This window comes from Procambarus clarkii, chromosome 44 (genome assembly GCF_040958095.1).
Source record: "Procambarus clarkii isolate CNS0578487 chromosome 44, FALCON_Pclarkii_2.0, whole genome shotgun sequence".
Classification (NCBI taxonomy): Eukaryota; Metazoa; Arthropoda; class Malacostraca; order Decapoda; family Cambaridae; genus Procambarus; species Procambarus clarkii.
Window position 1 is genome coordinate 24,542,715 of NC_091193.1, and position 12,596 is coordinate 24,555,310.

General features: G+C 47.4%; 1 protein-coding gene across 3 annotated transcripts in view; it reads left to right on the forward strand.

Annotated features, from left to right (window-relative positions):
* Window positions 1-12,596, forward strand: part of Naa60 (N-alpha-acetyltransferase 60) — a 103,623-nt gene that overhangs the window by 64,833 nt on the left and 26,194 nt on the right. Inside the window, exon 5 of one of the 3 annotated variants that reach the window (XR_011222038.1) lies at window positions 10,459-10,585. The exons of 1 other annotated variant lie outside the window; for it this stretch is intronic. Coding sequence is in view for 1 of the 2 variants with exons in the window: in XM_045725933.2 (XP_045581889.1) it covers window positions 10,459-10,563 (105 nt within the window). In the remaining variant the exon portion in view is untranslated. The remainder of the gene's footprint in view (window positions 1-10,458; window positions 10,586-12,596) is intronic. One more of the 3 variants, XM_045725933.2, reaches the window with a different exon arrangement.

A 12,596-nucleotide genomic window follows, 5' to 3' on the forward strand; every position in this document is an offset into this window, starting at 1 on the left:
CGGCTTCCTCTTTGGGTTTTTCGGGGTTCAGTGCCTTGGCACCTACCCGAGCCCTCGCTCAATGTGTTCACGGAGGTGTCGTATCTCGGCTGGAGCTTTGTGACCAGTACTCACCAGGCCGGCCAGGGACGGTGAGCACTTCTGTCGAGCCCACAGCACTGTGCGGCAGTTCGTGTCGGTTTGGTTGCTGTTCGGAGGATTCGAGTCGCCCACGGGTCGACGATCCGGCTCCATTTGGACTGCTCCGCAGTGGTTCATTGTCTGAACCGGGGGTGTTGGCTCTTTGGTGCTGGTCGCTTCGGGTGACTAATCTGCTGAGTTCTCGGGGTTTGGCTCTCCGGGCAGTTCACGTGCGGGGAGCGTCCAACGTCTTGGCCGACGGCCTGTCTCGTTTCGTTCCCCTTTCCACAGAATGGACGGTCGATGCCGACTCCTTCCATTGGCTTTGCCAGACGTTCGGACGCCCCAAGGTGGACCTCTTTGCATCGGTGTTGTTGTGGCGCCTTTCCCTGTATGTGGCACCCTTTTCTGACTGCAAGGCCATCGGGGTCGACACCTTTCGGCAGGACTGGTCAAGGTGGGAGTTCCTGTACCTCTTTTCCCCGGTTCAGCTGTTGCTCCAGGTCCTGACTCGCTTAGAGACTTAACAGGGGGAGAGTTGTCCTCTTGGCCCCTTGGTGGCCGGCCTAGCCGTGGTTTCAGGCGCTGCTAGCTCAGTGTCTGAACCCGGAGGTTTTTCCGCTGCTCTGCCTCTTCCAGCAGATCGGACCGGTACGTAACGTGGATGGTTCTATCTACTCCTCGAGTCTTCGCGTATGGTATTTTGACTCGAGTTTATCATCATCTCTATGGTGATCAGGTGAGTTCCTTATTAGTGTCTCACCTGCGGGCTTTGTCTCAGCGGCAGTATGAAGTTTCCTGGCGGTCCTTCTGGTTCTCCTTACGTCTTTGTTGTTGTACTTCGCTTTCTGTTAGGGTGGTGTTGTCCTTTCTCTCTTGGTTGTTCCAGGACCGTCTTCTTATGCCTAACACTGTCGCCTCGTAGCGTGCAATGGTGGTGGAGCCGCTTCAGCTTGCTTTTGGTATTGATGTCACGTCTGCACCGTTTCGCATGCTATCTCTGGCATTGTTTCACCTCCGGCCTGCTCATGCACCGCCTGAGCCATCCTGGTCACTGGACAAAGTGCTCGCCTCCTTCGGTTCCGGATTGTTTTTTGAAGGCTATTTTCCTGTTAGCTTTGGCCTCTGGGGGTCAGGTGGGTGAGCATCATGCTCTCCTCCGGCGCAGAGGTTTCTGCTCCTTTGGGTGGGGTGATCGGTTTGTTCGTCTGCCACCTTCTCCTTCTTTTCTTGCGAAGAATGAGACTGCTGCATTCTGGAGGGGTCCCTGGGTTGTTAATGCTTGGTTGGTTCGGCCGGGGGTGCATCATGTTTTGTGTCCGGTTGCGGCTCTCCGCCGTTATTTATGCGACACAGCTTCCATGTCCGTGGATGTGCTTTGGGTTGATCTGGTTTCCCTTCTTCCCAGTTTGAGGGTGCGGGTCTCCTAGGTCGTCCGCAGGGTTATTAACCCTCAAACCGCTAGGGGCCCAAATGGAATTCACACCCACAGGCGCAACAAAAAAAAAATTCAAAAAAATTCTTTCGTCTTATAGAAGTGTTCATTTTTGTTCCCTGATCACGGAAAAAATAAAAAAAAAATCGTAGGTGGCATATTTTAGCCGCAATAGGGTAGGGAAGTGTGGCAAAAAAGGGGCGTTGGCAGAGCCTTCGCCAGATGAGGTCTACTCCGCCCGAGCTGTCAGACGGCAGTTGCCACAAATATATTATTACCTAATTATTTCAATGTCTCTGATTGATTTTTTCTTATTTTTTTGCAGTAATATTATTCCATACAGTGAATTGTGGTATATTTATATTATAAAATGTGTGAACCATCGCTGTACTCAAAATTATGGTGTGCATATTAGTGATTCAATTATTATGTTCATAAAACAATAAACAAATAGTTTTGCTGTTGTTACACTATATACACAGGTTATATATAAGTATTTGCATGTTTTGTACACCATAACGAACTACTAAGTTGGTCTTGTGAGTCAAAAAGCAACGAGGAGTGACCGCCACACACCAGCGAGCCACTCACTCCCTCAACACCACCTCACTCACCCTCATTCACCCCCCACAATACTCTTTCTGTATTTATTCACTATACACAGACGTTATATATACGTATTTACATGTTTTGTTCACCATAACTGTACATCTAAGCTTGTATGGTGAGTAAAGGCCACAAAGACGTAGCTACTCACACAGTCAGCTGATCGGCGGCCGCCCTCAAGGCCAGACGCACTAATATTTGTCCTCCAACAATATTGTTTGTGGTGTTATTACGCTATATACACATATTATATATAAGTATCTACCTGTTTTATTCACTGTACCTGTACAAATAAGCTGGTATGGTGCCCAAAGACCATAGTGGCCATCAGTAAACACCATGCCAAGACGTGCAGACGATGCTCTTCCCTCACCAAAATGGCGGCTCCCAACCTACTCCTCTCGCTGTTATCTAACACTATACACACGTTATATATAAGTATCTGCATTTGTGTTCACCATATCGAACCACTAAGCTGGTATGGTGAGTGCAGTCAATAAATGGTGGCCACACACAGTCAGAAGACAACGCCACAACCCTCCCTCCCACAACCTTACTCCTCCCTCCATGGAGCACAGCGCTAAATATCACCACAATCCTGCTATTATCAGAATCCTGGTCAGTTTTATCACAGTCAGGGGGCTTCAGTAATACTATCACTGCTAAATAATAGCAGTATCATATATATTATGGTATTTGTAGGCGATGCTGTGGTCAGAAGCTGAACAGCGGTGCTGTGAGCTCGTGCTGCGTGCGCCAGCCTTGGTGGCTTGCTCAATACTGACGCTGTAACACCCAAGAATGTTGGCCTGGATTTTTTTTCTAGGTGGCATCTGGCAACTATCGGTCATGGCTGTACTATAGCTGCCCCTATCCCAGGCGGGGAGTTTAAATTATAGCGCTAGACACGAAATCATATATAAATGATGTGCGCGGTTTCGGTTTTGTCACTGATATCATTTATATATGATATGCGCGGTTTGAGGGTTAAAGCTAGCCAGCCTGCGGTCTATCCCCGTGCCCATGACGTCCGCAAGTTCATGGCTCTTGCCGCCGTCTTTGACAGTATGTCCTAGGCTGACATTCGGGCATGGGGATTTTGGCGGTCGAACAGGGTCCTGGCTGCTCCTTACCTTGTAAACGTTCCTGGGCCCGGTCGGGCCTGTGTCGCTTTGGGTCGGCGGATGCAGCCAGTTGTCTCAACTTCGGGTTGAGGAGTGAGCAGCAACCGTCTCCCGGGTAAGTCCCTAGTCTTTTCCTCTGTGGGTAGTTAACTCCGAGGAGCCATAGGGGCTCCCCCCAGAAAACCAGCGTTGAATGTAATGAAACGCCATTTTCTGGGTGAGTCCTGGAGGCTAACCAGCATCCCTCCCTCCCTCCGGTCAGCATTTTTTTTGCATGTTTTGACATCCAGCCTCAGAACTGGGGTGTGGATTGCCAGCGCGGTAGGTCTGGGCTGCGCAGACAGCGGCGCAACGACAGATGACGTCATACTGGTTTGCTCATTTTTGTTTGGGGAGTTCTATCCACTCGTTCGGCTTTTGGTTGCAATTTTCACCAGAATAGGGGTTTGTTTTGAGACGCCTACCTTTCTGGGTGCCTAACCCGGTCGATGGCAGACATAGAATGCTTCCAATTACACGGGGGGTTTCTATAAGCCATTGCTCTCCTTGCCTTTCTAGAGGGGGCCAGGTTCTGGCTCATGGTCCCCGGTAGGTCCATAAGAACTCCATACACATGACTGATGCCAAAGTCTGACATTAGCATATCAGCCTAGTAAACTCCGGGGAGCCTCCGGGACTCGCCCAGAAAATGGCGTTTCATTACATTCAACACTGGTTTTCTGGACCGGCGTCTTATGCCGGATACTATCGCTTCTTATTGTGCCGCTCTGGCAGAGCCGCTTCATCTTGCGTTCGGGGTGGATGTCACTTCTGCTCCTATCTGCAAGCTCTGCCGTGCATTTTTTTTCACCTCCGGCGTGTTCATGCGATGCCTGAGCCATCCTGGTCTTTGGATCAGGTGCTCTCTTTTCCCTCTTCTCCTCGGTTTGTTGTGGCCTCTTCGATTCAGGATTGCTTCAGGAAGGTGTTGTTTTTGTTGGTTTTGTCCTCTGGGAGTTGGGTTGGGGAGCTTCATGCTCTTTTCTGGCACAGAGATTTCTACTCCTTTGGCCCTGGGAGGGCATTTTGTTCATTGCAGCTACCTCCCCCTTTTCTGCTGAAGACAGAGATGGCAGGCTTCTGGAGGGGTCTGTGGGTTATTGATGCTTGCATACATACTCCAATAACTGACTCTTTAGACTAATAGGCGGATATCAGTCAGATAGCTGCAGGGAGCCTCTGGGGCTCAACCCAGAAAATGGCATTATATTACATTCAACTTGGGTTTTTCTGTGGAAAGCTCCTCTGGCTCCCCAGAACTATACCAGGCTGATATGTATTAGACCGTGACATCAGTCAATTCGATTTTAGTTCTAGCCTACCGGGGACCATGAGCTAGAACCTGGCCCCCTCAGAGAGGCACAAGGAGCAATGACCTATAGAAACCCCCATGCGATTGGAAGCATTCTATGTCTGCCATCTACTGGGTTAGGCACCCAGAAAGGTAAGCTTCTCAAAACAAACTCCACCTCGTTAAAATTGCCACCAAAAACCGAACTATCAACCAGGACTCCACAATCTGAAAACAAGCAAACAAGCATGACATCACTACCAGTGCCGCACCTTTGAGCAGCTCCCCTCTCCACGGGAGGGGAGAAGGGGTAGCCCCAGACCCCTCGTGCCAGCCATCTGACCTCCCTGTTCTGAGGCTGATTTGTTGCATGGCAGTCGTTCAACTCTGGCTCCTGTCTCTGAGCAGTGCTGTACCTTTGCAGTGTTGTTCTGCTGTGTGGTGGTGTGCGAGACATCTTGAGGTTATCTTGAGATGATTTCGGGGCTTTAGTGTCCCCGCGGCCCGGTCCTCAACCAGGCCTCCACCCCAGGAAGCAGCCCGTGGCAGCTGACTAACACCCAGGTACCTATTTTACTGCTAGGTAACTGGGGCATAGAGTGAAAGAAACTCTGCCCATTGTTTCTCGCCGGCGCCCGGGATCGAACCCGGGACCACAGGATCACAAGTCCAGTGTGCTGTCCGCTCGGCCGACCTGCTCCCTAGGGCCAACTTCTCTAGGTGCCCTGTAAGTGCCGTCCTTGCGACTTGGGGGTTGCCTTCCACAAGTCATTCAGGAACTACCTTTGTAGGGATCTTTTGCTGCTTGGTGATTGCCTGTTCTTGGGGTTAGCTGGTTTTAATTTCCATTGTTTGACCTTGGGTAGGAGGTAGTATTGTTGCTGGTAGTTGTGTAAGGTACTGTACTGTGCAGCTTGTCACCTATTACACAGCGGCCATTTCTGCTCCTCTTGGAGACATTGTATTTTTGTGGGGTACTTTTTAGACATTGTACTTTTTGTACTTTTTCTTTTTGTTTGTTGCCTGGGGGGGTGGGGTCTTCCCCACCTTGTTTATTGTCTACCCGTTGTTATTCTGGTGGCTCCCTGCTAGGTCCCCCCATGATGTTCATGTCGCAGGAGTTCAGCTTTTATTTGTTCTGTTGGTAGTTTGGGCCAACTGGTTAGCAGTATCTTGCTTGGGCTTCCCTTACCAGTTAGCCTAAGGGTCCTGGAAAACCTCGGCTCATTGCGGCCCATTGGTCCAATGGATGCGTCCTCTGGGTCCCATTTTGCCTTGTGCGAGTTTGAAGGTTGCTCTGTTCCCATGTCTCAGAGTGACATTCACCGGTCTTGCCTCCATCATGCTGCCTGTTGGGTCGGTGATACCTTCGACCCGGAGTCCTGCGAGTGGTGTTCCTTGCTTGTTCTCCAATTCACCCAGTCCACCGATTCTGATATTAGGGGTGCAGGCAGCATTGGCGTTGCATGCACGGTTTCAGTTGCTGCAATGCACTAGGTTGTTACCTTTCAGGATGGCCTGTGGCTGCCCTGCTTTGGTTATAGGGACCCAGACTTGAGAGCGTTAGTCGCTTTGACTTTGGTTTCGTCTGCACCCCTTTGTCCTTTCCCTGCTGTGGTTTGTCCTGCTCCCCATCCTCCCCTGCTGCTGGCTCCCAAACGTCTGAGGAGTTCAGAGTCGGGGTAGGGTCTCGGGGGTGATGAGACTCGGGCGGTCTCGGGGCTGCCCCTTCCGGTTCGGCGACGGAGACATTTAAGGCTTCGGGGTCTGACTTGGTTTCATCTCGGCAGCAGTATGAAATCTCCTGGCGGTCCTTTTTGTCTTGTACTTTTTCTCTTGGTTGTTTCAGGGTCATCATCTTATGCTGAATACTGTTGCCTCATATAGTGCGACGCTGGCAGAGCCTCTCCTGCTTACATTCAGGGTGGATTTCACTTCAGCCCTTTTTGCAAGCTGTCTCTAGTATTGTTTCATCTCCAGCCTGCTCATGCACCGCCTGAGCCATCCTGGTCATTGGACCGGGTGCTCTCTTTTTCTCTCTTCTCCTAGGCTTGTGGTGGCCCCTTTGGTTCGGGATTGTTTTGACAAGGCTTTTTTTCTTGTTAGCATTGGCCTCTGGGGGGTCGGGTTGGGGAGCATCATACTATCCTCAGGCGCAGGGGTTTTTGCTCTTTTGGTCCTTGTGGTAGGTTTGTTCGATTGCAACCATCTCCTTCTTTTCAGGCGAAGAACGAGGTGGAGGCTTTCTGGAAGGGGTCCTTGGGTGGTTGATGCTTGGTTAGATCATCTGGGGTGCATCATGTGTTGTGTTCGGTTGTGGCTCTTCACTGTTATTTGAGCGCCATGGTCTCTGTGACTGGGGATGCGCTTTGAGTTGACCCGGTTTACCTTCTCCCCTGTTCCAGGGTTCGGATCTTCCAGGTCGTCCGCAGGGTTATTTAGTCCAGCCAGCCTGCGATTTATCCTCGTGCCCATGATGTTCGTAAATTTGCTGCTTTAGGTGCTGTTTTTGGTAATATGTTCTGGGCTGACAATCAGGCGCGAGGATTTTGGAGGTCAAACAGGGTCTTGGCCGCCCGTTACCTCGTTAATGTTCCTGGCCCTAGTCAGGCATGTGTCGTGTTAAGTCGCAGGTTGCAGTCAGTTGTCTTGACTTCGCATTGATATGCGAGTGGCGGCCTCCTCCCGGGTGAGTCCCTCTTTTTCTTTTCTGTGGTTAGGTAACTCTGCAGAGTCAGAGGGGCTCTCCACAGAAAACCAGAGTTGAATGTAATGAAATGCCATTTTCTGGGTTAGTCCCAGAGGCTCCCCGGCAACCCTCCCTTCCTCCAGTTGGTGGTTTTAGTGTTTTGATATTTAGCCTCTGAATGGGGAGATTGGATTGCCAGTACAAGGGGTCTGGGGCTTCCCCTTCTCCTTCCCAGGGAAGGGGGGAGCTGCGCAGACAGTACTCACCTAGTTGTACTCACCTAGTTGTGCTTGCGGGGGTTGAGCTCTGGCTCTTTGGTCCCGCCTCTCAACCGTCAATCAACAGGTGTACAGGTTCCTGAGCCTATTGGGCTCTATCATATCTACACTTGAAACTGTGTATAGAGTCAGCCTCCACCACATCACTTCCTAATGCATTCCATTTGTCAACCACTCTGACACTAAAAAAGTTCTTTCTAATATCTCTGTGGCTCATTTGGGCACTCAGTTTCCACCTGTGTCCCCTAGTGCGTGTGCCCCTTGTGTTAAATAGCCTGTCTTTATCAACCCTGTCGATTCCCTTGAGAATCTTGAATGTGGTGATCATGTCCCCTCTAACTCTTCTGTCTTCCAACGAAGTGAGGTTCAATTCCCGTAGTCTCTCCTCGTAGCTCATACCTCTCAGCTCGGGTACTAGTCTGGTGGCAAACCTTTGAACCTTTTCCAGTTTAGTCTTATGCTTGACTAGATATGGACTCCATGCTGGAGCCGCATACTCCAGGATTGGTCTGACATATGTGGTATATAAAGTTCTGAAAGATTCCTTACACAAGTTTCTAAAGGCCGTTCTTATGTTAGCCAACCTAGCATATGCTGCTGAAGTTATCCTCTTGATATGAGCTTCAGGGGACAGGTCTGGCATGATATCAACCCCCAGGTCTTTCTCTCTCTCTGACTCTTGAAGTATTTCATCTCCCAAGTGATACCTTGTATCTGGTCTCCTGCTTCCTACCCCTATCTTCATTACATTACATTTGCTTGGGTTAAACTCTAACATCCATTTGTTCGACCATTCCTGCAGCTTGTCCAGGTCTTCTTGAAGCCTCAAGCTGTCCTCCTCTGTCTTAATCCTTCTCATGATTTTAGCGTCGTCAGCAAACATTGAGAGGAATGAGTCTATACCCTCTGGGAGATCATTTACGTATATCAGAAACAGGATAGGTCCAAGCACAGAGCCCTGTGGGACTCCACTGGTGACTTCACGCCATTCTGAGGTCTCACCCCTCACTATAACTCTCTGCTTCCTATTGCTTAGGTACTCCCTTATCCACTGGAGCGCCCTACCAGTTACTCCTGCCTGTTTCTCCAGCTTATGCATCAACCTTTTATGGGGTACTGTGTCAAAGGCTTTCTGACAGTCCAAAAAAATGCAGTCCGCCCATCCTTCTCTTTCTTGCTTAATCTTTGTCACCTGATCATAGAATTCTATCAAGCCTGTAAGGCAAGATTTACCCTCCCTGAACCCATGTTGATGGGTTGTCACGAAGTCTCTTCTCTCCAGATGTGTTACTAGGTTTTTTCTCACAATCTTTTCCATCACCTTGCATGGTATACAAGTTAAGGACACTGGCCTGTAGTTCAGTGCCTCTTGTCTGTCACCCTTTTTAAATATTGGTACTACATTAGCAGTCTTCCATACTTCCGGTAGGTCTCCCATTTCCAGTGACCTACTATACACTATGGAGAGTGGCAAGCAAAGTGCTCCTGCACACTCTTTCAATACCCATGGTGAGATTCCATCCGGCCCAACAGCTTTTCTCACATCCAGCTCCAATAGGTGCTTCTTGACCTCATCTCTTGTAATTTCGAACCTTTCCAAGGTCACCTGGTTTGCTGCCACCTCTCCTAGCGCCGTGACTTCTCCCTGTTCTATTGTAAAGACCTCCTGGAACCTTTTGTTGAGTTCTTCACACACCTCTTTGTCATTCTCTGTGTACCTGTCCTCGCCCACCCTAAGTTTCATCACCTGTTCCTTCACTGTTGTCTTCCTCCTGATGTGACTGTGTAGTAGCTTTGGTTCGGTCTTGGCTTTATTAGCTATATCATTTTCATACCTTTTCTCAGCTGCTCTTCTCACACTAACATACTCATTCCTGGTTCTCTGGTATTTCTCTCTACTTTCTGGTGTTCTGTTATTACGAAAGTTCCTCCATGCCCTTTTGTTCAGCTCCTTTGCTTTCATACATTCCCTATTAAACCACGGATTCTTCCTTTGCTTCTCTGTTTTTTCCTGTTGGGCTGGGACAAACCTGCTTACAGCCTCCTGACATTTTTGGGTGACATAGTCCATCATGTCTTGTACGGACTTGGTTCTGAGTTCTGTGTCCCAATGTATATCCCATAGGAATTTATTCATCTCCTCATAGTTTTCCTTTCGGTACGCCAGCCCTTTGTTTCCCAGTTCTTTTTTGGGGGTGATAATTCCTAGCTCAACCAGGTACTCAAAGCTCAATACACTATGATCACTCATTCCCAAGGGGGCTTCCAACTTAACTTCCCTTATATCCGACTCATTTAGGGTAAATATCAGATCAAGCAAGGCTGGTTCATCCCCTCCCCTCGTTCTTGTCGGTCCCTTGACGTGTTGACTTAGAAAGTTTCTTGTTGCCACATCCAGCAAACAGTGGCGCAGTGACGGTGGTGCCGTCATGCTTGTTTACTTATTTTCAGATTGTGGAGTACTGCTTGATAGTTCAGTTTCCTTATAGCAGTTTTAACCAGGTGGAGTTTGTTTTGAGACTTCAACCTTTCTGGGTGCCTAACCTGGTAGATGGCAGACAGAATGCTTCCAACCACATGGGGGGGGGGGGGTTCAATGGGCCATTGCTCCTCGTGCCTCTCTGAGGGGACCAGATTCTGGCTCATGGTCCCCTGGTAGGCTAGAACTCCAATCGAATTAACTGATGCCACAGTCTAATACATACATATTAGCCTGGTGTATCTTTGGGGAGTTTTCAGGACTCACCCAGGAAATGGCATTTCAATATGTTCAAAGCTTGATTTTTTCTATAATAATTTCCACAAATACCAGTCAATTGCATCTATAACCCACAAAAGTGAGGGTGGTAGTGGTGATAATTTATTTTCTCTTTCAGGCGACACACTTTTCTACCTTACTACTACAATATAAAAGGCAAACCAAAGGATGGCTTTTCCTACGTCAGATACATCAATGGGGGTCACCCACCATGGACTCTCATATATCCTTTTATATTCTTGCTTGTGTGTTTTTCTTTCGTGTATGTTTATTTATTTATTTATATACAGTTTTATCAAGTGCACTGGAATATTTGTCAAATATTATTATATCATAACAACTTGTTAACAGTGTTTGTTACAGAATGTAGAAAGGGATTTATTTTTCATAAAAAAAAAACACTACAGTAAAACAAAGAATTAGCCTTCTTTTCATCAGTATAATTAGTGTTTTATTCCTGTTTGCTTGAAGTACCACAATAGTGTGCCATGTACTTTACAAGTCCCTTCTATTTTTGAGATACTTTAGGGAATGTCAAAGTGAGCTATGATTCCTGATGTTCATTTGACAGTATCATGCACAGCAGGTTGAATGACATATTGTACTGATATTGCACAATGGGGAACCCTCTGAGACTGTCCTTGTGTCACTAATGCACTGTACCACAAATACACTGTGCGGTACAGTGGAATTGCGCACCACAGCTATTGATGTGTTGGAGTATCGAGTAAGATTTAAAAGTCTCGTGGCTACACGGGGTTCACATCAGCTTCTTCAGGGCTCTTGTAAACAGACGCCATTCTTAAAAAAAAATCGTGGGCAACATTCCTGGGTGTGAGAGCCTCAGTACTGAGTAAGCCAACAAGGCTAGCGCATGCAGCATGAGCTAACAGCACTGCTGTTCAGCTTGTGACCTCAGTATCGCCTAAAATTGTAAAAATAAATATGTAACTGGTATTATTTAGCAATGATAGTATTACAGAAGACCCCTGACTGATAAAAAAAAGACCAGGATTCTGATAATAACAGGATTGTTCGTGATAATTAGTGCTGTGCATAGTATGGTGGGATGAGTAATGCTGAGGGAGGGAGGAAACGTCGTCTGCTGACTCTGTGTGACCACCTGTTATTGTCTGCACTCACCATACCAGCGTAGTGGTTCGCTATGGTGAACCTAAATGTAGATATTTATATATAATGTGTGTATATTAGTGAAATAAAAGGAGTATGCTGGGAGGAGCCATTTTGGTGAGGGAGGTTGTGTCATCTAGAGAAGGAAATTTCATCTAGGGTGGACGAAGCAGCAGAAGAGATGAAAATCGTAAAGAAAATGGTAGGTTTAGGAGAAGGCTCAAAGGAAAATGTCAGTGATTTTAGAAGAATAGGAAAATATGAGAAAGACAAGAACCGCCCCTTAAGGGTGGCATTTAATGGAGTGAAAAACATGATGGAAGTGCTTAGAAATGCCCAGAAATTGTAGAGTGATGAGGTTGGCAAACATTGGTCAATAAGACAAGACCTCTCCAAGGAAGACAGAGAAAAGCTGAAAATGAACCTAATTGAGGCAAAACGTCTAAATGGGGATAGAAATGAAGAAGACAAATTCTTTTTTCTACAAAGTGACAGGGAGTGGAAAGCTTGTGAAATGGTACATAAAAACAAAGCAACAAGATCAGTAGTGGAAGTGGGAGTAAAGAGCAAAGGAAAAGGGAATATGTTCCTGAAAATTGTATATACCAACATAGATGGAGTGAGGTCAAAAACTTTGGAGTTGCAAGATATAATCCAGCTTAGGGTCCCAGATATTGTCGCATTATCAGAGATGAAACTTGAGGAAATATAATAAATGAAGTCGTATTCCCAAGAGGCTATTCAGTTTGGAGACGTGACAGGAAAACTAGGAAGGGAGGAGGAGTGGCTGTACTGGTGAAAAAACACCTGAAGGTAAGAGAGTTAATATTTGAAAACCCTCGAGATATTGGCATAATGGCATTGCAGATCTGGAATCAGGATGATAAGCTGATAATTTTAAATGCCCACAGCCCACCAGCAAGCAACACATGGACAAAGGAAGAACTGGATGACAAACAAGAGGGCCTCATAGTGGTTGTGAGAGATATTATTGTACAAGCAGGTAAAGATAAATCACGAATGTTGATATTAAGGGACTTCAACTTTAAAGCAATAGACTGGGAGGCCTATGAAGCAAGAACAGAGGACTTTTGGACATGCAGATTTGTGAACCTCATTCTGGAG